Source organism: Crinia signifera, chromosome 6 (genome assembly GCF_055691185.1).
Source record: "Crinia signifera chromosome 6, ASM5569118v1, whole genome shotgun sequence".
Taxonomy (NCBI): domain Eukaryota; kingdom Metazoa; phylum Chordata; class Amphibia; order Anura; family Myobatrachidae; genus Crinia; species Crinia signifera.
Window position 1 is genome coordinate 279,861,927 of NC_139222.1, and position 26,892 is coordinate 279,888,818.

At 46.4% G+C, this 26,892-nt stretch overlaps 1 protein-coding gene across 14 annotated transcripts in view; it reads left to right on the forward strand.

The window, feature by feature from the left end:
* Positions 1–26,892, forward strand: part of ABLIM1 (actin binding LIM protein 1) — a 211,667-nt gene that overhangs the window by 179,694 nt on the left and 5,081 nt on the right. For 4 of the 14 annotated variants that reach the window (XR_014444666.1, XR_014444656.1, XR_014444658.1 and 1 more), the window contains 7 exons: positions 1,167–1,286; positions 4,965–5,069; positions 9,299–9,346; positions 12,498–12,644; positions 15,778–15,866; positions 18,469–18,565; positions 19,733–19,797. Coding sequence is in view for 1 of the 14 variants with exons in the window: in XM_083149751.1 (XP_083005877.1) it covers positions 4,965–5,069; positions 9,299–9,346; positions 12,498–12,644; positions 15,778–15,866; positions 18,469–18,565; positions 19,733–19,797 (551 nt within the window). In the remaining 13 variants the exon portion in view is untranslated. The remainder of the gene's footprint in view (positions 1–1,166; positions 1,287–4,964; positions 5,070–9,298; positions 9,347–12,497; positions 12,645–15,777; positions 15,867–18,468; positions 18,566–19,732; positions 19,798–26,892) is intronic. The other 10 variants (XR_014444657.1, XR_014444659.1, XR_014444661.1 and 7 more) reach the window with 8 other exon arrangements.

Here is a 26,892-nt window from a genome sequence, read left to right on the forward strand (position 1 = left end):
CTGACCCTGTTATAGTAACGGGACGGTATTCCATATACTCAGACTTGGCAGCTCCGTGATTGTTAGGGAGACTCCCAGAAATACCAGCAATCTCCCAGACTCCCTGACTATTCTAGCAATCTCCCTGATTGCACATTAACCCAATACAGTATGTAATCAGAGCTATATAGATTCAAATAAGAGGGTTAGTTCCTTTTCCCTGCATTGGTTATTGTAAGGTACAACGATCCCTGTGGCTATATTCGCTATAGAATAAATTAGGTTATTTTCCCAGCCTCACGACTCCACCAAACCCCGCCCTGGAAACGGTGGCCTAGGCGCCACCCATTCGCAAGGGCGATTCCCCCGCAGGGCCTGCAAATGGATGTTACACATCCATTCGCAGCCTAGTGGGATCCACCATCGAATAATGGCGAAGGTGCACGCATATAAAAGTGATTCTGAAGTCACTTACATATGCGCGGACGCCCGGGAGGAAGTGGGCGGGCAGCTGACATCTGTGATGTCAGCTGGCTGCTCCCCGCACCCGCGTTATCGGGGCATTTGCATAGGAACGCCCTTTAAATGATGGGCCTTCCCATATGCAAATGGCCCTCCCCGCCGCCCCTTCCCGCCCGCACACTTTGGTGGGTGCGCCCTGCAAACAACCTGTTCGCCGTGGCCAGGCGCACACCATCGGACCCTTTGTGAACGAAGGGGTCCGAACGTGCAGACCTGAATAAGGCCCAAAGTTTCTCGTTTCTATACGGAACCAGCTGTAAAACCGAATACCTGAGCAAGAGATGAAATGTATCAGTGTCTTATCATCCACGGTAGATCTTACTGTCTGCTTTAGGGCTCATTTACAATTGGATATCAGTCATTTTTGTGATGCCCTCCTGCGTGACCCCCGTCAAGAAGGCGGGGCTTATTATCTGTAATGGGGCTGCCGCTTTAACCCCTTTTGTCCCTGTAATGTTTTTGTAATTTCTTTTCCTTGTATGTTCTCTATTTCTTACCGTAATTGTCATTTAATTTCCTGAAAACCTGGAACCCTCCATTTTCTTTTTACAGACCTGTCTCTTATTTTGTGTTCTCTGTCCCCCCCCCTCCCTCCCCTTCTGCCTTTTTTGTGTTCGTCCCTCCGTAATACCCCGCTTCTTCTTTTCCCTCCCGTGACCTGCAAGAGTTGTTATGTGCCGGTGTACAGCGCTTGTCGTACGTGCGTACGGGAAGCTTCAGCTCCACCCACAGCGACTCCCGTCCTAACTCCCCATTCAGACATCACTCAATCCTACATGTGAAAGGTAAGGTGGCCGGACGAGCCAACGCCTGAGACCTTATTAGCTTCTCGGGACGGAAGCTAATAGGTTGGCCGTCTAGCGTCTACGCCCTGGCTCCCGTCTTCACGCACTTCATGGTTGTGGCACTGTAGGATCATGTTGGCTTTTGTTGGTTTGTGCTCATGGCATGGCATGCGTCACCCTGGGGTACGGGTCATTGGATCGATCTAATGGCCCTATACCTCACCTTGTGCTAGAGATGTGTCAATCAGCCACCGATGAAAATTTTAGAAATTAATACAATTAATAAAATGCACCTGCACCAATTTAAAGAACACTTTGGAAAGAGTGAAGGTTTACACATTTCTAACGTCTGTCGCTGTGATATATATACTGTTGGTTTTTTGTGATGTCATTTTGGTGTCTTAGATCACAGAAGTAAGAATGTCGCCCATGACGACACATTACGTAGTCACTTAGTATAGCTTAAAACTAATGAAATCTATCCCATGAAAAAATAATTGTAGTTCATGTTCCCTATTAGTCAGTTACCAGTTCAATCCGGTAAAGCGTGCTTCACACAGGAACAAAGAGACAACATGAAGAATTAAGAAATGCAGAATTGTCTCAGTGATGTCACTGGCTCCTAGTGAGTGGATAGGCTGCACTCTCAGTGATCTCACTGGTTCAAAGTGAATGGATAGGCTAAGCTCCCAGTGATGTCACTGGCTACTAGTGACTGGGTAGGTTGAATTCTCAGTGATATCACTTGCTCTTAGTGAATGGATAGGCCGCATTCTCAGTGATGTCACTGGCTCCTGGGGAATGGATAGGCTGCATTCTCACTTTCTCTTGCATTCTGCATTCTCTGTGAGATCATTGTCTCCTAGTGACCTGGATATTTTACATTCTCAGTGATGTCACTGGTACCTTGTGAAATTATAGGCAGTATTCTCAGTGATGTCAGTGATTTCTAGAGAATGGATAGGCTGTATTATTTGCGAGTCCACTGGCTCCTAGTGATTGGTTAGGCAGCACTCTCAGTGATGTCACTGGTTCCTAGTGATTGGATAGGCTGCACTCTCAGTGATGTCACTGGTTCCTAGTGATTGGATAGGCTGCACTCTCAGTGATGTCACTGGTTCCTATTGATTGGATAGGCTGCACTCTCAGTGATGTCGCTGGTTCCTAGTGATTGGATAGGCTGCACTCTGTGACATCACTGGTTTCTAGTGATTGGATAGGCTGCACTCTCAGTGATGTCACCGGTTCCTAGTGATTGGATAGGCTGCACTCTCAGTGATGTCACTGGTTCCTAGTGATTGGATAGGCTGCACTCTCAGTGATGTCACCGGTTCCTAGTGATTGGATAGGCTGCACTCTCAGTGATGTCGCTGGTTCTTAGTGATTGGATAGGCTGCACTCTCAGTGATGTCACTGGTTGATAATAAAGGTATAAACGTCATTGTAATGGACCTTTTTTTGTTCCGCCAGCATTTGACTGTCTCAGTGGATAATAGACTTCCAGCGCTTGTATTTTGTTTTAAATATCTACTTTTGAGTGTTAGCTTTTTCTATCTATCTGTTCCAGAGGATATGCAGCAACCAGCCACGGGGTAATTGGGGTTCATTTCTAAAAAATAAAAGATAATATTTTCAGCTCATTGTGCTGCTCACATCATTAATCCGGATGAGGCAGAGAAAGACAGCGGCCAACAGCAACAGCTCACACTATGTTACCAATGAGTGTTTCCCCGGCTGCCTACTGTATCTCATTCCACACCATTGGGACAGTACACAGTAGTTAATACATAGGAAACATCTCCTCTGCATGAATCGTCACCGGTCATACCAAGATCTTCACATCTTTGCATCTATTGCTCTTATATAGCAGAATCTTGCATGATACGGAGTCCATAACATCCTACAGCCAAAGCATGGGGGCTGCACGCCCAGACGGGGGCGCTGTGACCTTACAAGTCCGTGGCCCCCTTTTTTTTAAACCGCTTTTTTTTTTTCATTTTTGCCTAATTTTATATTTCTGCGTATTAGCTTTTTTCCCATTGGGGATACATAATAATTTTTGCAGAGAGCAGTGACCACAGTAACCGATAGGATGCCAGTCTGGTCATATCTCTGCACCTACAGGTTCTTTGCTTCTAATGACCAGCAATGGAGACACATAGAACCAATCAGCAATGCATGTGGCTGACACCTGACCGGGATCTATCCAATATCGGGAGAGGACCGAAACGCGTCAGTACTTGCATGTGGTCATTGCAAAACTGCACAAACGTGGTCCTATTAGATCAGTAATTGCTTCAAGAACTTACTAGATGGGAGAGTCCACTACGTACAGAGTGTCCTTGGCGTGGGACTGGTGGCTCATCAGTACTTACTATCGCAGCATCTAATATCACATAAGGGCGGTTTCTATTTAATATAACCACCCCCAGGAATATCATATGTGCATCTACTCTTGGGGGATTTCATCATTTCATAGTCCAGCCCACTGCTCCCATCATTCCGTTTTCCTTTTTCTCATCTCGGTCGAGGCTCCTTAATGAAAGTGAAGGAACACCAGAGGGACCTTACTATTTACAGGTGCCGCTATGGTATGCTTCATTTGTCACGTACATTGATCAGTCCTTACGCAATGTGCACCTGGAATCCAGTATTAGAGTCTAGGATGATGCCTGTTTCTTACCGTGTCCAATTTTGGGTTTGGAATAAAATGCTCTGCGGCCTTGCGTCACCAAGACAAAGCTGCAGTAGATGTGTTCTCCACTGCGACACTCACGTTAAGACATCTCAACAGGGTCATATCCCCATAAAGGTAGTGCTCTACTCTTAATGCAAGGGATTGTCAGTGCCCCCTTCCAAACTGATCGGAAGTTTTCGTGGAGGGAGATTGCCAGCCGCTCAGTGCGCCTGGCAGATGGAAGCCGGGGCAGCATGAGATCCTAATAAGAGCTTGCGCCAGGTTTGATTGGCTTTCACAGAACATAGTTGAACACCGTTTTGCACAAGGGTGCCCCCCCCCCCACAGAGGGGGGGGCACCCTTGGCTTGACTGCCGAGAGCTGCCCCAGACTGCGTGACAAGAGTGGGCCAGAGCATAGGAAAGACTTCGTAAAACAAGCCCGTGCAGGTCTGCAACGCTCCGCCTACAATGTGATGTCACAGCATGCTGTGACATCACATAGGGGTGAAGCGGTGCTGCAGAATCTGTTTTTGGGGGGGCGGGGCCCTTTTTATTTTCTGAGTCCTTATTATTTATTTATTTACAGTTTCTTATATAGCGCAGCATATTCCGTTGCGCTTTTTTTGGCCCCACAATTTGTGTTGGGAGTCCTGGCAATACATGAAGTCAGAATAGTCTAATATAAACTAATTGTCTCGATTACACCGAGCACTGTTACAGACATCCTGAGTCCATGTCCCCAACACTCGCAGCCTGCATTTGGAACGCACTGGTATCACCGTTTGCACCACCCTCATCACCTTAAGGAGGAATTAATATACCACTGCCTGTTACACTATAATGCTGCCACCACTTGTGTTTGAACTTTTTATGTCTGATTTTTCTTTTCTCCTTGTTGGATTTAGAGGTTTTTTCTTTTGGGATTTTTCTATTATTTTGTTACAGCTTCCTCCTTGTTTTCTGCTCTCTTTTCATTTCTGTTCATTCTTCTCATTGGAGGCAATGAGCCACTCAGCGGCAGGAACTCCCCTCTCCCCTGTCGGCCAGACAGCCGCCCTCTAACGCCAACATTCGCTCAGGCCCCTAAACATTTCCATGTTCCAGGTAGGAGCTGGTGCTGTCTATGTCTCCGTGTCCTGTCCAACTGTAGATCTGTAGGCCACGTGATCTGTTCTGTGTTCATTGTCTTGTCTGCCGCGGGGGGGACCTCATTTATCTGTGTCTCGGACCTGTCACATCGGCACTGCCCCGGATCTGCAGTAGTTGACACCGCAAAAAGGATTTAGGAAAAAAAAAGAGGTTTTAGAAAAAAAATCTGTGTTTTCATCCAATAGTAAATGTCTACAAAAGGATCCCTGATAGGAATTTCTCAGTGATGTCACTGGATCCTAGTGAGTACATAGGCTGCACTCTCAGTGATGTCACTGGCTCCCATTGAGTGAATAGGCTGCACTCTCAGTGATGTCACTGGCAGTGGCTCCTACTGAGTGGATAGGCTGCATTCTCAGTGATGTCACTGGCTCCCATTGAGTGGATAGGCAACATTCTCAGTGATGTCATTGGCACCTAGTTAGTGATGTCACTGGCTACTAGTGAATGGATAGGCAGCATTCTCAGTGATGTCACTAGCTCCCCGTAAGTGGATGGGCAGCATTCTCAGTGATGTCACTAGCTCCCCGTAAGTGGATGGGCAGCATTCTCAGTGATGTCATTAGCACCTAGTGAATGGATAGGCTGCACTCTCAGTGATGTCACTGGCTACTAGTGACTGGATAGGCCACACTCTTAGTGATGTCACTGGCTACTATTGACTGGATAGGCTGCATTCTCAGTGATGTCATTAGCACCTAGTGATTGGATAGGCTGCACTCTTAGTGATGTCACTAGCTCCCCATGAGTGGATAGGCAGCATTCTCAGTGATGTCATTAGCACCTAGTGAATGGATAGGCTGCACTCTTAGTGATGTCACTGGCTACTAGTGACTGGATAGGCCACATTCTCATTTTAAATAAATCTGTTGCTTAACCAAATTCAGCCTCTCATATATTTACTAAAGTGCAGGTTTTTAGAAGTGGAGATGTTTTCCATAGGAACCAGATTCTGATTCTACTTAATATTTATCTAGCTGCTTCTGCAAGATAATAGCTGGAATATGGTTACTATATGCAACATCTTTGTTTGGCGTTACTTCAGGATGCCAGATTTTTTTAAGGGGCAAGCACTTACAAGGCATGGTTTTGCTTTGCCAGTGATTGCCCCTTTAAAAAGCATCCGAGTTCGGTCGGCATCCCACAGTGCTGCCGAACTCGGGCGGCATTTACATACCGCCCAAGTCTCTAAAGACATTTATCCAAAAGACCACAAAACCCCAATGTTGATAGGCTATAAAGCCGGAAGACATAGATACACAAAAACTAAAGTCGTAGGAAGGTGGAACAAGGTTCTCCATGGAATTGTATTATCTTGTTCCAGTCCTAAAGGTACTCTATTGTATTTGTAATAAGGTCAATCATTTTGATATATTGGCATTTTATTTGTTCTGAATACTAATTAGGTTAAAATTATTGTTTTTATAAATACATTGCCTACTTGTGTGCCCCAATTAGGAAAATCATGTAGACGCGCGTTTCACCTTTTCTCTGGTAGATGATGACACACCTGTGTTATTTTGCTGTTCTTTGAAGTTAAATATATTTTCTGTGCATTCAGTTACAGAGTTGGCTGTGGATAATCGGCGTTATGTCCAGTAGACACAGATTCTACATATTACAGATCCCTCGTGTAACGTTTTCATCTAATTTATACTCATTGGTGCGTCATAATCTCTAATTACAAGGTTCTAAAGGGTTTATTGTTGGATCTCCTGTATGACTTCATTTAGAAACACGTGTCACAGGACTATTGAATACTTTCCTATATTTGTGATCTCCATAAATCCAAAATAAGAGATGCGGGGTGTGTCACCTTGAACCATGCAATCACTACCCTGTAGGGCCACAATGATGGGATTCGCCTCACATTGTATCATCGTGGACATAAATGATCGGGTGGAGAAGTGGGCGGGATCTAGGAACTTGAGGTTCGATTCAGACCCTTCGTAACGGGCCAAATTCGTCCCCGATGGTGGGGGGTATGGGCAAATGCGAATATGCACATGTACAAACTCCCAGAGTGAACGGCTTCGGCAAGTTTCAGGAGGGGAGGATTCGGGGTGGGCAAGGGGCTGGAGCAGAGGAATGCCCATAAAAACGCTGGCCATTCCCCATGCACACACAGTTGTGCTTGTATCGATGCCTGTTTGGGGGCGGGCTGCTGGTGTCACTTGATGTCAGCACCCCCCAAAATCGTCCATTTCTGGCCAAGTCTAGACTGAATGATCTGCGAACTGGAAAGAAATATATAATTTGATGGTCAGCGTTCATCGAGTGATTTTTCCCCTGTGCGGACGCATGCGAGGGGATGTGCAAGTGTACGTTCGGCTGGGCGGCATTAACCTGTCTGAATCAGGCCCTTTGTCCGCTTTCCCTAAAGGCCTTTAGAGATCAAAAAAAATCCAATACCGTAGGCAAATGTGGACTACAGTGACCTCTAATGTACACATACTATACTGTAGGAAATGCATTATACCTTAGATTATCTATACAGGAGACACTTAGCAAACACACGTGTTTCGCACCCATTGAAAATGTTATCGTTTGTGTGTAGTCTAATGAACCAGGCATGTAAGGACAGACCAGCATCCACCTACTGAGTGGGGACAAATGCATACCAGGCTTCAGATAGGAGCAGTAGATCCAGATAGGAGGGTGTGTGTGTGTAAGCGCTGACAATTGCATTTACACCCCTCGTATAATAGCCTGTGTGTGTGTGTGTGTGTGTGTAAGCGCTGACAATTGCATTTACACCCCTTGTATAATAGCCTGTGTGTGTGTGTGTGTGTGTGTGTGTGTGTGTGTGTGTAAGCGCTGACAATTGCATTTACACCCCTTGTATAATAGCCTTGGTTTTCCCAGGTGTAATTCTGTACAGGTTAGCCTGACTAGAGGCCACTCCATAGACTAAGATGTCATAACAGAAATTGAAAGCAATTTTTGCAGGGACACTGGTCTGTTTAAAACTTACTGGATATGGAGAGAGGGAGCTGTGAAGACAGAGGATGGAGGTAGGAGCGGATAGGGTGTGCTGTGGAGAGTTTGTGGTGTAAAAACTGTCACAGTTCAAAGTGAAAGTTCACTGCCATGCCGTCATGTTCATGGGCTTTTAACTAGTAAGAACATAAGACGCTGCGTAGTCCTCTCATCTTGATAAGCAGTAAGGGGGAAATTTACTAAGATCGAATGGGTACGAATGCAGTCATTCGTACCCATTCGATCTGTAATATGGACGGGTCCCCGCCCCCTCTGTGCTACATCATCCACCGAGGGGGCGGGGCCGGTACAGAGCATACTGCCCCCCCCCCCCCTGTTATTCCACTGGCACACAGTACTTTTAACACTATCAGTATATCTATGGGGTGTGCAAAGAAAACTGGTGCTTCTGAGGGAAAACCCCACGTAAACATGGAGAGAACATACAAACTCCAGTGATCTTCAGTAACGTGAAGGTGAAACTCCATAAATATATTTCTGTTACAATTATGGATGGTCTCAGTATATTTGTTTATTGAAGCTAGACTGTTATTTACCCAATGCCCCACTCCTGTGACCCTTGGACTGCACTTTGCCGCTATACAGTAGATGGATTGATGCCCGTGGGTTGTAGCCTCTGTCCGCTGGTATGGAAGAGTGCAGAAGAAAACATCTTATGAGGCATCATGTCTTCATACATACCGTCCTTCTGTCCTTATTTGAGGTACCACAAAAGGGACTGTGATTACCCTAAAGTGATCGTATTTGGGAAGGTATTGGGTGGGACTGGGCAGATCGAGGGGATTTTTTGGCTTTCATAAATGTTGGGTGTCCACTGTTCCCCTGGAGATGTGCGATTACATATGGTCTCCCAGTAGGAGGTCTGTAGGCATCTCAGCTGGTTCTATTGTCAAGTTGTTTCTCCTTAGATTCCCATTACTGTCCCCAAGTTACAGTACTAGTCGTCTTCACCGCTGTTCTAATAATGCGAGTTCCCTTCACCTACAGCCCCGTGCCTCCGTTCCCATCCGCTGTCTGTTGTTTTACATACGGGGATCATGGTTTTACACCCAACTGACCAGCCAGTGTCATTGTATGTCTCATTCTCCATTTACCTTCAGGACCTGTTGTTGGTGTCATTGTCTCCTCTCGGCGGCCAGAGTCAAGTTATCCTCCACTAATAGATATTTATCTCCCTTCCACAGACCAAGGAATCAACATATACCGGAAACCTCCCATCTACAAGCAGCACGGTAAGCCTTCCTCTGCACTACCGGTGTCTGCCTGTCCTCTGCTGTGTGGTCTTGGCTTGGACTCTATGCATGTCCACCTTCTGGCTGGTGGCCCCATCAGCTTCTCCGGGCTTAGAGCAGCAGTGTGCTTCTCCCATCAATGGACGTCTATATCTGCAGAAGACGGGTGTCCATCCGTATAGAGTTATTCACATGACCGTATCCAGGCATTGTATTAGAGCAGTGCCATACATCAAGGCTTTGCCCGGGGATGCATATTAGAAAGTCCATACACTAAAGTATTTTTCCTTTCTGAGTCACAATCTCCTTCATATACTTGGCAACTAGTAGCCGCTTGGTATCCAACCACAGCCCCTATTGCCTCCACACCCTCATTTTGGCTGTAGGTTTCTTCTTTGTAGTCCGAGCTTTCTACCATGACCCAACTGTTGGCCCTTAAATAGTAGAACCTCTTTCATTCAGACCTCTTGTTACATTATGACAAAGCTTTACTGACACAGTCCAAAGATCCAGATGTTCTGTCCACACAAAGAGGATGGATGGTCCTGCCTGTGGTAAAGTCCCATACCCCCAATACCACTGCGGCACAAAGTCAAATACCCACAATATATACATTTATTATTAAATTTTATTTCTAAGGCGCCACAAGTGGTTGGCAGCGCCTCACATATATTACACCCATAACCCTCCATCAGTAAATGACTGAGATCCTCCCACCCGCTCTTGGACATCTGTAACCTTGTGTTGTTTTATTTTGTTTCATGACGTGTTGTGTCCATCCTTTGTGTGCCCATTTCACCCATCGCCTCGCCATACTCCCTCAGTAAGTACCGCGTGGAGTCTTCCCACTAAATGCTTCTAGGCACTAAAGCTCTTTAGCTTTTCTCCTTGTTTCCTGCACCCGAATCAGCAACTTTTTCTTCACTGCCCTGTGTGTAATCTCTGCGTCTTTCCCTAACTCGTTGGCCTGGGCACAACTCTCTATAACACATATGCTCCCACATCTCACCACCAGGGAGCGCTGGAGCACCTTCACAGAAATGCTGCATATCACGCTGCAATTAATGCAAGTTATACTACAGACAGGGATAGCATGGAGAGACAAATACATTCCGCTCATTTGTGTCTGTATATACCCACCGCCTACTGATTCCGCAGAACACTCCGCTTTGTCCAGATATTGTAATCATCCAGCTACAAGATGCAACCAATAGCAGCTTCTGTATAGCAATAACCCCCCCTCCAAAGGTGCTTATCTCTCTGCTTTGCTTGGTCTGTTCCCTCTCTATACCCGGCACTAATCTTCTAACCCCCCTGGGTCTTGTACAGCTCTGACAATTGCATGTCCCGTATTAATTGATCTGTTTAATGCTGATAATTCGGCCCCTGTGCACCGGGAATATGTGTTCTCAAACAGTTACTAGAGTAGAGTGTAGTGGCGTTTCCACAGCCAAATGCGACGTTAGACAATACTGGTGATTCCCACTGGAACCAATGGCTCATTAAAGGGCCCATTTATCAATGAGTGGTAAAACTCGCCGTGAATGAAAAATGCATTGCGTATGATACATTAAATGGTTTTGTAGCCGATCAGCTCCCAACTGTCAAAAACATGACAGTTAGGAGCTGAACAAATGATTGGCTGGAGAGCCATTTATCATACACAACAAGTTTGATCATTTACACCAAGTTTTATCACTCGTTGATAAAGGGAACCTTAATCTGGAGAATAGAGACATCAGTGATCAGTGGTTTGTCGCACCGTTCCCTGCAATCATTGTTGCGCTCCTCCGTACGCACTTGGCATCAGGTTAGACCTCCTCCTTTTTTGGGGCCACGCTGAGCGAATAAATTAGACACCCTGCACAAGTTACAGGAAACCGATTCGATCCGAAATTAATTTTAGAAACAGAGATCTCATAACATCAGGGGCTGATGTGTATTAAATCGCAAGGTGGCCTTAAACGGCAACTGTGCTGCCCTCCCAACCCTGGCATCTGCCCAAACTTTATTCATCTGCGGTCCAACTCTTCATGGCTGCACTTAAGCTAGCAAACACTCATGCGCCTGCCCTCTGCCCGCCCGATGTGTGCGAGCGCCAGGGGGGCTGCACACGGGCATAATCGCGCATGCGCAATCCCCAAAACAACGGAATGGGCCAAATTCGGAAAAAAAACAAGTGAACCAGAATCAGGCCCAAAGTGTAGAGATATAAGCATGCCAACCAACCGGCTTGAGTACTTTTTCAAGGACAACCTGTAAAATGACAGTTAGAAGCTCATTGGTTGGTACTATCTGATCTCTCTCCACTTTATCTCACTGCAGAGCACGATACTGACTTTGTAGTGGGGAATAGGGACTGATCCCTACTGATGTTACTATTCCAAAAAGATGCAGAATGAAGGCAGATCAGTACTCACAGCCGTGCCGGGATAGTATATGATTTATAGACTGCAGATGTATATAGTATACGGTTACTGTCTGACGGAACGTGTACTCAGTGCCCTGGGCCAGGCTCCTTCCCAGCAAGAAACACGTTTTAGCAGAAATTGGAAACAGCTTTTAGCGTCAGACAATACAAATATTTGCTGGACTGACATCTTGTCCATATACTTGAGGCCGTTCCAAGATTATCCGGCAAGGAATGTGCATACTGTCTGAGAAACCGGTCTTCCATTAGCAATTGGCTGTCGCTGGAAGTCTGCATCGTGAGACGGGGCCAAGCTGGTTTGGGTTATTTCCAGGTATTTACAAATGACACATGGACATGTCAAAGTACGTATAGGGGTCATCAAAGAGCGGAAACAGAGATACCCCCCATGGCGGCCTCCGCTCAGCCCCTAGTTCCATACATCTTGCATAGGAATAAGATAGTCACTCGGATACTTGCTCACGGGGGCAAATGGCGAGTCTTTGGATAAAGCGCTTGCGCAGGCGCCAATTTCCATGTCTTTGCCTATGTCCGTCCAACCATAGATTAGCTTGGTAGTGAGGCTGGTGAGAACTCGGATGGCGGTGATGGAGCCACACTGTCCCGGTGCACGGGGTCTTTGTCACATGATGCAGCAGGTTGGCGTTGACGTTCCGCATTGATTACACACAACTTACCCACTGAGCCACAGACCTAAGCTACAACCTAATCCCTATCCAGATCCAGCTGCCATGGCAGCAATGACCAACAACTCCGACGATATCATCAAGTCCTCCAAGTTTCCAGCCGCCCACGCTCCAGCACCCAATGAAGTCCCAAAGATTGAGACCGACTACTGGCCAGGTCCTCCCTCGCTCGCCGCCATAGGTAGGCAACGCCAGCAACACGTAACAACAGCTCTCTTCTCACAAGCACTAGGACGGGAGGTGGTGGAACAGTGGGAAGGTGGCACTGTTCCCGGCTTCCCGAAGACTTCCATCCAGATACCACGGGATGGTGCCGTGGGAACAGGTGATGCACGGAATTCCAGCTGCTTTGTCCTGGTGCACAGGGAGATGGGATATAATCTAGTGTCCCGTTTCTCAGCCAACTACAGGTCAATAACTCCTCATTAATCCCACCAAGCCAGGTGTCTGTGAGTGGTCAGATGCAATGACCGGAGCTGATGTCTGTCAATGAGGGGATGTTACAGTAATGTACCTAGAGACAGTGGGGCAGATGTACTAAGCCTGGGAGAGTGGCAAAGCGGATAGCAATAAACTATCAGCTGGTAACTGGCAGTTTACAAACACAGCTGGTGGCATGGCAGTTAGGAGCTGACCAGTTGGTACTTTATCTCTCTCTCTATGTAATCCCTCTCCAAGGCTTGGTAAATCTCCCCAAGTGCGCCTGATTCTGATTGTGGGGCGAAGCAAAAAGAGCAAGTAACTTTGTATCTGGAACAAATTATGTTTGCATGCAGGGTAAATACCGGCTGCAACTCTATGTAGCCCACATTTCGTACACTGCCATTTAGATTTGAATTTGGACACACCCCTCCCTAATCTAAGGCCCCGTACTCAGGAGAACTCCAGCTCTTGTTGAGCTACGCATCCCAGCATGCCCTGCAACAGTTTTGGCACGGCCAAATATCAAAACTGTTGCAGGGCATGCTGGGATGTGTAGTGTAACAGCTGGAGGGCTGAGTTTCTCTAGATTATATACTTTCTGAACAATATTCCTGCTGAACTCCCGGCGAACGATATAGTTATCGATATATCGTTAACGCTGTCATTCAGTGACATTAGGGATGCCAATCCCGGGGCATTTTTTCAATCCCGGGATCCGGGATTGAAAAATGCTCAATCCCGGGATCCCGGGATTGGCATCCCCACCAAAAAAAAAATTTTTTAGCATAGGACCCACCCCGGCCGACCCGCACATCTACTTACATTAGGGTGCGGGCAGGCGGCCGGGAGTGTGTTTGGAGGTGCACGGTGCCTCCCGGCAAGTGCACCTCCATAGAAGACAGCAGGCGGGCGGAGGCGGGCGGCGGAGAAGAGGCGGGCAGGCGGAGGCGGGCAGGCGGGCGGAGTCAGGCCGGCGTGCTGGCGGGCGGCGGAGAAGAGGCGGGTAGGCGGGCAGGCGGTCACTGGTGACGTGTGGCCTGCGCAGCGTGACCTCTACTGTCACGCTACGCAGGCCGCATGCCGGGTCAGGTTACGGGAACAGCCGGGCAGCGTCTGAGCGAGTGTTTAGACGCTGCCCGGCATTAGACTGCGCATGCGCAGTCTAATCCCGAAATCCCGGGATTGGATTCTCCAATCCCGGGATTGAAATCCCGGACTTTTTTAGGCCAAATCCCGGGATCCCGCCGATCCCGATCCCGGGATTGGCCACACTAAGTGACATCATGGAGTCCCCCGCTGAACATGAATGTAGTCAAGATTGATCTGCATGTACAGATGATGGGAGCATGTATCATTTACGATATTGGGCGTACACAGTTATGGAGCCCATACACGGTCCGTTGTGTCCGGCTCCGTTCTGTACTATGCGATGCGCGCTCCCGCGCATCACATAGTACGGTACAAAAAGTATGTGCTGCACATACTTTTTGTACTAGCTACACATCGTATCGGACCGCAGTGCATGCACAAGGCATGCAATCTGATGTGATGTGTACTTTAAAAGTACAGAACGGAGCGTGTATGGGCTCCTTTAGTGATACTACAAATGATTTTGTTCAGAAGGGTCAAAGGGGTAATTCAGACCTGCTCGCTAGGCTGTGTATCTTCGCTGCCCAGTGAACAGGTAAACACCGCCCCACCGAATGCACACTGAAGTGTATTTGTGGCTTTATTCTCTCCGCACATGTTGCATCTGCCTCCGCTGCAGGGCAAAATGAGGTTCCCAGGTGCAAAGTTACTTTGCCGTCTATGGCTGAGCCGTGAATCAGGCCTATAATTGTTCAAATAAATGTATTTAAAAAAGCGTACAGCGCGACCACATTAGCAATGCACTTTTTTTTTAAAAGGGAATAAAAATTGGTTAATTTTGAATAATAAAGAATATTTAGTAAACTATTAACAAAACATATCTGTTCAGCATGACGTATATTCGTACAGCAAATACATTTCATTAGTCTTATTCAGTTGTCTATGCAAATAGAAATGGAATTAACAACGATTTGTCAAAATTGCAGATTTTCAGCGATTTTAGCCTGGGACGGTTCAGGCTTTAAAAATCAAGTGGTAAAAATCAATGAAAATCATTGGTTTGGACAAGTTACTGTTTATTACATTTAAGAAGAGACAAACGCAAGGGTGATAAGGAGAGATAACCGTCCAGCCAATCAGCTCCTTACTGACCTTTTTCAAACACAACCTGTAACATGGCAGTTAGCAGGTGATTGGCTGGACGTTTATCTCTCCTTATCATCCTTGCGTTTATCTCTTGTTAAGGCTTAATACATCTGCCCCAATGTCTTTGTGACTTTCATTATTTGTTCCTTAAATGTCCAATACTCTAGTGGTGGTAACTGTGTTTTTCTGTTTTGTTTTTTTGGCCTTTTCCCCAATTCTTCAAATCATCTGTCATTTGCTACAAGGGAAAATTCACAATTATAAGCTCATTTATTTTTGTCAGACATACCCCCAACACAGAGTGGCAGCATTTTCTCTGTGTTCTCCCACTTTTATGATAATATAACACATTAGCACAATTCTATCACCAGTTCCTACTAGCCGAATGACCCCACTCCACATCAGAACCACTTTACAGGTGACATTTGTGACCTTCCCTGCTGCAGACATTTTAACTCCTAATTGGTGTCCTCCACGGAATGTGTCTGCCAGCAGCAAAGTTTGTGTTGCATATTTTTTCCACAATTGTATATTCTCTCATAGTCATAGTCGGTGGCTGCCATTGTAATCACTGTCCTTTGGTAAATAATCGCAGTAGGTAACTGGGTGATCTGTGTAGGCTTCGGATGGTAATCTCTGTGGTTTCCTGGAACCAGGTGATACGAGAAGGAGATCGAGCGGTCGGGATGAAGAAGATGAGGAACTGCAGAAACGGCGGCAACTCCAGGAAGAGCAACTGATGAAGGTGAGACCGGGACACATTGTAGATTCAGCTGTTGGAGTTTATATATAAGTTATAAGGCAGAGTGAGTGAGGCTGTATTACTCCTTCAGACAAGGACAGGGCACCTTGGGAGGTACAAGGGTCTCAAGGACAGGGCACCTTGGGAGGTACAAGGGTCTCCAGGACAGGGCACCTTGGGAGGAACAAGGGTCTCCAGGACAGGGCACCTTGCGAGGTACAAGGGTCTCCAGGACAGGGCACCTTGGGAGGTACAAGGGTCTCTAGGACAGGGCACCTTGGGAGGAACAAGGGTCTTCAGGATAGGGCACCTTGGGAGGTACAAGGGTCTCCAGGACAGGGCACCTTGGGAGGTACAAGGGTCTCCAGGACAGGGCACCTTGGGAGGTACAAGGGTCTCCAGGACAGGGCACCTTGGGAGGTACAAGGGTCTCCAGGACAGGGCATCTTAGGCGGCACAAGGGTCTCTAGGACAGGGCATCTTGGCAGGTACAAGGGTCTCCAGGACAGGGCACCTTGGCAGGTACAAGGGTCTCCAGGACAGGGCACCTTGACAGGTACAAGGGTCTCCAGCACAGGGCATCTTAGGCGGCACAAGGGTCTCTAGGACAGGGCTTCTTGGCAGGTACAAGGGTCTCCAGGACAGGGCACCTTGACAGGTACAAGGGTCTCCAGGACAGGGCATCTTAGGCGGCACAAGGGTCTCTAGGACAGGGCACCTTGACAGGTACAAGGGTCTCCAGGACAGGGCATCTTAGGCGGCACAAGGGTCTCTAGGACAGGGCACCTTGGCAGGTACAAGGGTCAAAGAAAGTATTTCCCTATCTTCTACTCTCCAAAAGATAGGAGCTTATGGCGGGTTAGTGGAGATAAAATTCTAAAGGCTGCTCCAAGATTTGGGGGTGTTGTCCTTAATTGAAACCCCCCCATTAAAAGTATATACGGTACTTGTTTCCTAGCACGGCGTCCATCGCATGCCTTAATTAGTGGTATGCGATGGTATGCGATGGGACCCGAATTTCAGGTCCTAAGAGCCGCACTGTACAATTTTAAAATCGCATCGCATGCCATTAAAATGGCATGCGATGCAATCGATGCGATCAAAACGATGATTTAATTGTATATGCACCCTGATGGGTGATTAGTATGTTATATGCACCCCCATCGTTAACGCCACCTTCACTATTAACAGCATCCCGCAGCGTGGCGAGCGGCAACGGTATGCGTCCTCCAACCTTTTCATACCCCCACTATCCACGTCGGCGTGGAGTTGATTTTATATAGTGTGGCGAGCGCAGCGAGCCACCGAGCCCGAAGAGGGGCGAGCGCAGCAAGCCCCGCAAGGGGACGCGGAATACATGTGAAGTTATCCACGTCCGCTCGCCACGCTTTGGGCTTGGTGGCTCGCTGCGCTCGCCACACTATATAAGATCAACTCCACGCCGACGTGGATAGTGGGGGTATGAAATGGTCGGAGGACGCGTACCGCCGCCCCTCGCGGGCTCGCTGCACTCGCCACGCTTTGGGTTGCCGTTAATAGTGGTGGTGGCGTTAACAATGGGGGTGCATATAACATACTAATCACCCATCAGGGTGATTGTACAATTAAATCATCGTTTTGATCGCTATGCATTCGATGCGATAGATGCGATCAAAACGATGTAATAAGATTAAAATCGTGGGCTAGGAAACAAGTACCGTATATACAAACAGAACGGAATCTTGCACAAACATATGTTATGGTCAGGATGAGAAGCCAAAACGCCAACTAAAATATATAGCGGGTGGCGCTTCTGTCGGGTCCCGGCTTCTGCAGCCTATTAAAAGTGACTCTCAGAAAATGGCTGCCCCCATAATGCAGACAGTTTTTGAGGATGCTAGAGAAGGCGGCGGCCTCCTCTAGCAACCTTAAAAACGGTCTGCTGTATGGGGCAGCCATTTTCTGATTGTCACTTTTAATTAGCTGCAGGAGCCGGGACCCGACAGAAGCGTCGGCGGCAGGAGGTACCGGCCAGGGGCAGACGGCAGTGGGTAACTATAGCCCCGCAGACCCCCTGGCGCCCACACCTTCTCAGCGCCACCATGGGGGCTGCGGTGCTATAGTTAGGCCACTGTGCTAACCATTACACTGTCCGTGCTGGGTGGTCTATGGGTCATTGGGTCAACTACTAAAGGTGGAGACAGCTTAGGTCGACACCTCAAATAGGTCAGGGCCAGCGCTAGCCACTCAGCAACTCCTGCAGTGCAGGGAGGCGCCAAGCTGAAGAGGCGCTCTCCCAGCACTGCCATTCTGAGAGCAAACTGAGTTCCCATGGCTGGCGCGCTCCCCCCCTTCCTTTCCCTCCCCGACAGCAGTCCCACCACCTTGTATTGGATATCGGGATAGATATATATAATCGCTGGGGTCAGGGCCGTATAGTTATAGGCCATGTATATAAGTTTATCTCAATATCACTGTTAGGGCCAGATGCACTAAGCCTTGATAACAGCAGATTGGCTAGTTGTTTATCACTCTCCACTTTGTTGAGGTTTGATACATCTGGCCCTGAGTCCATTATTAGGGTGCCGTCCATGTACATCAGGCTTCACCTCTCTGTTCCTTTTAGCTGAACTCCGGCCTCGGGCAGCTGATTCTAAAGGAAGAGAAGGAGAACCGGGAAAGACCTCACTCCGCCGGCCGATACGACTCCACCGTCTTGTCCTGTAAGCACTTTATTCAGTACCGCCGCGCTCTTAGTCATGTTCTTATGTCTGTAGTTAGTACATAGGAATCCGCGGATAGCATCAGTAGAGTGACGGCTGAGGTGTGAGGTACTCTGTGACTCTTGCCTCAGTAATGTCACTTGTGAATATTGGTTTCGGATGAGCCAATCCTGTGCGGGGATTTTCCGTAATGGAGGTTCCCAAAATGAGCTGCAATAAGGTTATTGGCTGGAACACAGGACACATGCTATGACTGAGGAAGGCGTCGGGGCTAGCGGCTGCTCCAGAGGGGGGGTGGCAGCACAGTTCAAATTTCAAATAGGAGAGCCACACCCACTGCCAGTGAGTCAGTTAGGAATGGCAGTGAGCCTCCCCGATTTGAATTTTGAACTGGGCTGCAGCCCCCTTTGGAATTTAGCACCTGATTCAGATTAGAATGTAACCCGATGGTTTACATAATAATCCGATGGTGGTTGATCTACACATGCGCAAGATCCATTCTGTGCAGTCATGCTGTCAGTGGGCTGCATGCAAAAGCAGCCAGTATTTACCCTGCATGCAGACATAACACGTATATTTGCCCCCTCACGAGTACAGAAGGGACAGTTACCTGCTTTTATTAATTTTGCTCCCAACTTTTAGGTTCTCATTTGCCAAGCAAATTCCCAGGTCAAGCACGTCCACTCGCTGATTTGCCTTTCCACACCGGTGTATTTTCAGTGTGAACGGGTCAACCCGGGTCTCCAACCCTGCTTGGTACCCTGGATGGAGATCCGGGTAGGCAGACACGGGTTGACCCATTCACGCTGAAAAAACAAAAAAAAACGTGTTAAAAGGCAAAATACTGGATAGAACTTCTTCACCCGGGAATTTACCTAGCAGTGAGAACGAGGTCCGGCACCGCAGTCCCCGGGATAATAACGCCAGGTAAAAACCGGAATGTTCACACTGGCAGTGTGAACATGGTATTAGCTTCTAAAAATGAAAAGGGGTGCTGTTACCCGTAGCAACCAAGATTCGGGTTGCTGTCAGCAGCATTACCTCTTTTTCATTTTTAGCAGCTTAAATCAATTTCCCCCCTAGAATCTCCCCCATAGCACCTATGCCGGATGATTACTGAACATTACAGTGTATATTCTACCTCTAATGGGTTATTCTTCTCCTCAGCCCTCCGCTCTGACGCCTCCAAGACCTCCTCACTCCCAGGCTACGGAAGGAACGGCCTCCACCGGGTAAGATCCATCTGCCGATTTCACTGACAGCACGCGGATTATTGCAGTACGGGATGAGTCTCCCGCATCCCAATGCTTTGGGGCCAGAAGTATTTTGGACCTCAGATGTTTCCTTAGTTAGGAATACTTGCATAGCATAATGGGGGATAAGACCCGGCCTGAACGCAGATGCATTTATGTGTCATATACACCTTATTTTAATTTACACAATATTTGTAGTCATTTTGTGCATTAAACACATTTTTTTGTACATTGCACCATCAGAAAGCTAAGGGGTCACTATGGCAAAATTCGCTGAGACGTTTGTGCTGAGCTCTGATTGGTGGAGCTCATTACATGCTTCTCAGGCCCATGGAGAACAGCAGCAGCAGCCTAGTTATGGGAGGGTTTTTAATCAGAGGCAGCACTGGGACTGTGAGAACTCCTACAGAGTAAGGTGCAGAGGGACAAACACAGGCTTTTCATGTGATGTGGTGTGTGTGTGTGTGTGTGTGTGTTTATATATGATGACGTTTTTTTCCATAAAACCGAAACGTAGATTGATGAATAAATAGTGACATCTTCTTCATACAAGTCCTGGAGTGCCGCTTCTTTTCTTGAAGGATATATATATATATATATATATATCCCCTGCAGTCACCCATTGACCACGTTTACACTGCCTTTACTCTGTGTTTTGACAGTGTAATATTCTCCAATGCAGTTTGCGGGCAGTAATGACAAGTGCAAGGGAGCCCCCTGTCTAAAGTGCCCCGGGCCCCCCGAAGGCTTAATCTGGCACTGTGTGCGTACTACACCCGGGGCTTGCTGATAGAATCAGAATGACATAATTTAGGGAACTTTATCACTTTTGTCTGTCGTGATGATCCGGGCACTAGGGGGCTCTGCTGCGCGGAATCCTATACCTGTTATTAGCACAGATTACAGCTATAATGCAAGAAGCTTTTAAAACTACACTAGGGCACTGTGCCCTTAAGGACGCCTACGGGGTGATCTGTAAGGAAAACAAGCACAGCCTAATTATAATTACAGTGGCTGTCACATACTGTAGCTAAACAAAGGGTTTCTAATGACTTCCATCAAATATTCATGATAATAAGCATCTTCCCTATAGGGGGAATGGTGCCTGACTGTGAAATGTCAGCTCACAGGTGGTCCCTCGGTGACGTCCTCAGTGACCTGTTTCCTTACGCTGAGTGTAAATCACATTTACTGTATAGCTTAACAGCTCCCAGTTGAAACCAACACTGTTTGCAAATTATTATTGCATCCATTGCCTTATGGTGGAAATTAAGCATGTACTAAACTTCATGCACTCTAATAACTGAGCTTGAAAACCTGGCAGTGCAGACCACTCACTCACTCACCCCACTTCCCTCTGGAGTCAGGGACGCTGCAACCCTGTCGCCAGGAGGAGCAGAAAATGGGATAACTAAGTGCTGTATTTCCACCATAAGGCAGTGGACGGATCTATACTGTAGGGTCTGTCATTTCTTTTGTAAATCGGCCTATTCTTTTAAAAATGTGTTTGTCTAGTGTCTGAGTTCTGTGTATGTATTCAGTGCTGATGGAATCAAATTATAAATATAACAAGGGAATTACAGGAGCTGTGGGATCACATGGAACACAGTGACCTGTCCATTCATGTGGTTGTGTTACTGACAGGGGCAGTGACATGGTGTGAGGAGGGGAATGGAGGCAGCAGGAAGCCACAGACTGAGAGTTATATAGTGGGAGGAGCAGGGTCCCCAGCAGCACAGAGTATAACAGGAGATGAGTTATGTGTCAGTGAGGACAGAGCTGCATGTGACCGGGGCAGTGACATGATGTGAGGAGGGGAATGGGGGGCAGCAGGAAGCCACAGACTGAGAGTTATATAGTGGGAGGAGCAGGGTCCCCAGCAGCACAGAGTATAACAGGAGATGAGTGATGTGTCAGTGAGGACAGAGCTGCATGTGACCGGGGCAGTGACATGATGTGAGGAGGGGAATGGAGGCAGCAGGAAGCCACAGACTGAGAGTTATATAGTGGGAGGAGCAGGGTCCCCAGCAGCACAGAGTATATCAGGAGATGAGAGATGAGTCAGTGAGGACATGGCTGCATGTGACAGGGGCATTGACATGATGTGAGGATGGGAATGGAGGCAGCAGGAAGCTACAGACTGAGAGTTATATAGTGGGAGGAGCAGGGTCCCCAGCAGCACAGAGTATATCAGGAGATGGGTGATGTGTCAGTGAGGACAGGGCTGCATGTGACAGGGGCAGTGACATGATGTGAGGAGGGGAATGGAGGCAGCAGGAAGTCACAGGCTGAGAGTTATATATTGGGAGGAGCAGGGTCCCCAGCAGCACAGAGTATATCAGGGGATGGGTGATGTGTCAGTGAGGACAGTGCTGCATGTGACAGGGGCAGTGACATGATGTGAGGGGGGGGGGGGGAGCAGCAGGAAGACACAGACAGTTATATAGTGGGAGGAGCAGGGTCCCCAGCAGCACAGAGTATATCAGGAGATGAGTGATGTGTCAGTGAGGACAGGGCTGCATGTGACAGGGGCAGTGACATGATGTGAGGAGGGGAATGGGGGCAGCAGGAAGCTACAGACTGAGCGTTATATAGTGGGAGGATCAGGGTCCCCAGCAGCACAGAGTATAACAGGAGATGAGGGATGTGTCAGTGAAGACAGGGCTGCATGTGACAGGGGCAGTGACATGATGTGAGGAGGAGAATGGAGGCAGCAGGAAGCCACAGACTGAGAGTTATAAAGTGGGAGGAGCAGGGTCCCCAGCAGCACAGAGTATAACAGGAGATGAGGGATGTGCAAGTGTCTTCACTGCAGAACATTGCATCCCTTGTGTGTGGGATTGTCTTATAGGTAAATTCAACTTTGTCACAGGCACACGTGCAGACTATCTCTCTCTGCTGTAACATCCACATGCTTTTGAACTCTATTGGGTACATTTGCAAGCAAGTGTCTTCACTGCAGAACATTGCATCCCTTGTGTGTGGGATTGTCTTATAGGTAAATTCAACTTTGTCACAGGCACACGTGCAGACTATCTCTCTCTGCTGTAACATCCACATGCTTTTGAACTCTATTGGGTACATTTGCAAGCAAGTGTCTTCACTGCAGAACATTGCATCCCTTGTGTGTGGGATTGTCTTATAGGTAAATTCAACTTTGTCACAGGCACACGTGCAGACTATCTCTCTCTGCTGTAACATCCACATGCTTTTGAACTCTATTGGGTACATTTGCAAGCAAGTGTCTTCACTGCAGAACATTGCATCCCTTGTGTGTGGGATTGTCTTATAGGTAAATTCAACTTTGTCACAGGCACACGTGCAGACTATCTCTCTCTGCTGTAACATCCACATGCTTTTGAACTCTATTGGGTACATTTGCAAGCAAGTGTCTTCACTGCAGAACATTGCATCCCTTGTGTGTGGGATTGTCTTATAGGTAAATTCAACTTTGTCACAGGCACACGTGCAGACTATCTCTCTCTGCTGTAACATCCACATGCTTTTGAACTCTATTGGGTACATTTGCAAGCAAGTGTCTTCACTGCAGAACATTGCATCCCTTGTGTGTGGGATTGTCTTATAGGTAAATTCAACCAAATATCTGATCTGTGTAAATAACAACAGTACCTTGCCTGTGTGTAGTGAGGCATGTATTTTTTATTCTAAAAGAGATATAGGGGGAAATTTACTAAAGGAAATTTGTAAAAAAAATAGGTGTATTTGTATCCAGTAATACACTTATTTTTGACATTTACTATCCCGAAAATACGGCAATTCGTATTCGTATTTATGTGCTATTAATACGAATACGAATTAAAGTATTTTCGGGATAGTAAATGTCAAAAATAAGTGTATTTCTGGATACAAATACACCTATTTTTTACAAATTTCCTTTAGTAAATTTCCCCCATAGTATCCTGGAATGCCAGAACTGTTTTTGTAAGCCACTTTTATTGCTCTGTATAGCAGGGGGTGGGGACTGAGGGTGTAGATTCTTCCAATTATTGGAAATTGGGAAGAAGGCATTGTTAGAGTATATTAGTTCTCATTGCATACGGCTGTGGCCATAGTTTAGCTGTGGCCCTGTATTGAAGTGGACCGTTTTAAAGTGGGAAAACAGAGTCATAACTACGAGCGTTATACCTGCGTTACACCGAAGGAAAACTGAAGGCAAACTACTCCAAATCAACAAAAACACACATGGACTGCATTGATACCTCAAGAGTATGTAATTCATCTCCAATATGCTCTCTTTATTTCTGTGTTATGCAAACTCTTGTATGATTTGAAAAGTTCTGATTTAATGAATTGTTTGTAATTGTTATTACTTGTTTGGTGAAGTTGTTCAGTGAAGTATAGTTTAGTGTTGCATTCTGCCTGATGTCTACTCAAACACAGTGCAAATTATCTCCTTCACAGTGCAAATTATCTCCTTTGACCATTTGGCCATTAGTGTTCAGGTGTAGCCTGACCTGAACAGACTCACTATATTCTTAGAATTAGTGACCTGCAGCTTTTCTGAACAGTAAAAAAATAAAAACAGACATTGAACAACATCATCAAACAGGTAATTTCAACTTTAGATTTTGATTTTGTACTGTATGAACATGGCTAGGAATAACAGAGGCACAGGCAAAATTTTTAAAACTATGTGTGCAAACGCTAGAAGCCTAGGAGACAAAATTCCTGATCTAATCGCAATAATGACAAGGGATGACCTAGACATTGTGGCTATCACAGAGACATGGTGGAATGAGAACCATGGCTGGGACGTAGCTATACCAGGATACAATTTATTTAGGAAGGACAGAATGGGAAGAATCGGAGGAGGGGTAGCAATGTATGTAAAGAAAAGCATAAATGCTACTTTAATACAAAACATTGAAGAAAAAACTGAGGCCCTTTGGGTGACCATAGAAATGGGGGAGAAGGACATTATTCGTACTGGGGTCATCTATAGGCCACCAGGCCAGGGGCAGGATTTGGACAGGAGCCTATTGCTTGATGTCACTAAAATGGCTTTAAAGGGAGAAGTCATAATCATGGGAGACTTTAATCTACCTGATGTGAATTGGGAGGAGTCTTTTGCAAGATCATCTACAAGTGGCAAATTTCTAAATTCCCTACAGGGAGCCTCTCTCAAGCAATTGGTGAGGGAGCCTACTCGCAAAGACTCAATATTAGATTTAATACTCACAAATGGTGACAGGATATCAGACATATATGTGGGTGAGAACCTGGGATCCAGTGATCATCAAGCAGTATGGTTTAGTATCAAGGCAGGGTCCAACTCCAGTCACACAAAAACTAAGGTGTTGGATTTTAGGAAGGCTGACTTTGCAAAAATGGGGAGATGTTTAAGCGACTCATTAGCGGATTGGACGAACTTGAAAGGAGTGCAGGAGAGGTGGAGAAAATTAAAAAGTGCAATACTAAAGGCAACGGACCTTTGTATCAAAAGGGTTAAGAAAAGTACCAGGAAAAGGAAGCCAGTGTGGTTTACAAAAGAGGTATCAACTAGTGTAAAAGCAAAAAAGATGGCCTTTAGGACATACAAGCAGACTCAAAATAATAATGACAAAGAAGTGTATCTTGCCAGACGCAAAGAGGCTAAGAAAGTGATCAGGTGTGCCAAGGCACAAGCTGAGGAGAAAATGGCTCAGTCGGTAGATAAAGGAAACAAAACTTTTTTTAAGTATATAAATGAAAGGAGAAAATCAAATGGAGGAATAATAAGACTGCGGACAGACACTGAGAATTTGGTGGAGGGAGACAAGGCAATTGCAGATCATCTAAATAATTACTTTTGCTCTGTATTCACTATAGAAGGAGAAGGGAAGGGACCACAGTTAAGTTGCAAGGACATTCATAAAAATAAGGTAGATGGAGGTACATTTACTAGGGAGAAAGTCCTAACAGAACTTTCAAGACTGAAAGTGGATAAATCAATGGGGCCAGACGGAGTGCATCCAAGGATACTAAAAGAACTAAAAGATGTGTTGGTAGCGCCATTAACAGATTTATTCAATCAGTCACTAGATACAGGTGCAGTTCCAGAGGACTGGAGAAAAGCAAATGTAGTTCCACTGCACAAAAGCGGAAGCAAAGAAGAAGCAAGTAACTACAGACCAGTGAGCCTTACATCAGTAGTAGGGAAAATAATGGAAACACTATTAAAAGAAAGAATAGTGGAATATCTTAAATTAAACAACTTACAGGATCCAAAACAGCATGGTTTTACTGCAGGGAGATCATGCCAAACAAGTCTCATTGACTTTTTTGACTCCGTGACCAAAATACTAGATGAAGGGGGGGCTGTAGATGTGGCATATCTAGACTTTAGTAAGGCATTTGACACTGTCCCACATCGCAGGCTGCTAAATAAACTTGAAAGTGTGGGATTGGATAATAAAACAATTAAATGGATAAGAACCTGGTTGCAGGATAGGAAACAGACAGTTGTCGTAAATGGAGTGCATTCTATGGAGGGACATGTTACCAGTGGAGTACCCCAGGGATCTGTACTTGGACCAGTGCTCTTTAATATCTTTGTTAGTGACATTGCAAATGGTATTGAAGGGAAAGTATGCCTTTTTGCAGATGATACAAAGATATGCAACAGAGTAGACACACCAGGAGGGGTAAATCAAATGACTGATGATCTAAGTAAGCTTGAGAATTGGTCAAGAGAATGGCAACTACAGTTTAATGCTAAAAAATGCAAAATTATGCACTTGGGACTCAAAAATCCAAAGGCTCAATATAGTATCAAGGGTACTATAATGGAAACTACTGAGGAGGAAAGAGATCTAGGAGTCACTATTTCAAGTGACTTAAAGGCAGGGAGGCAATGTAACAAAGCAATGAGGAAGGCTAGTCAGATGCTTGGTTGCATAGGGAGAGGAATCAGTAGCAGAAAAAAAGACGTAATAATGCCACTTTATAGGTCATTGGTACGACCTCATCTGGAATACTGTGTCCAGTTCTGGAGGCCATATCTTCAGAAGGATATAAATACATTGGAGAGTGTACAAAGAAGGGCAACTAAAATGGTTCATGGCCTACATCACA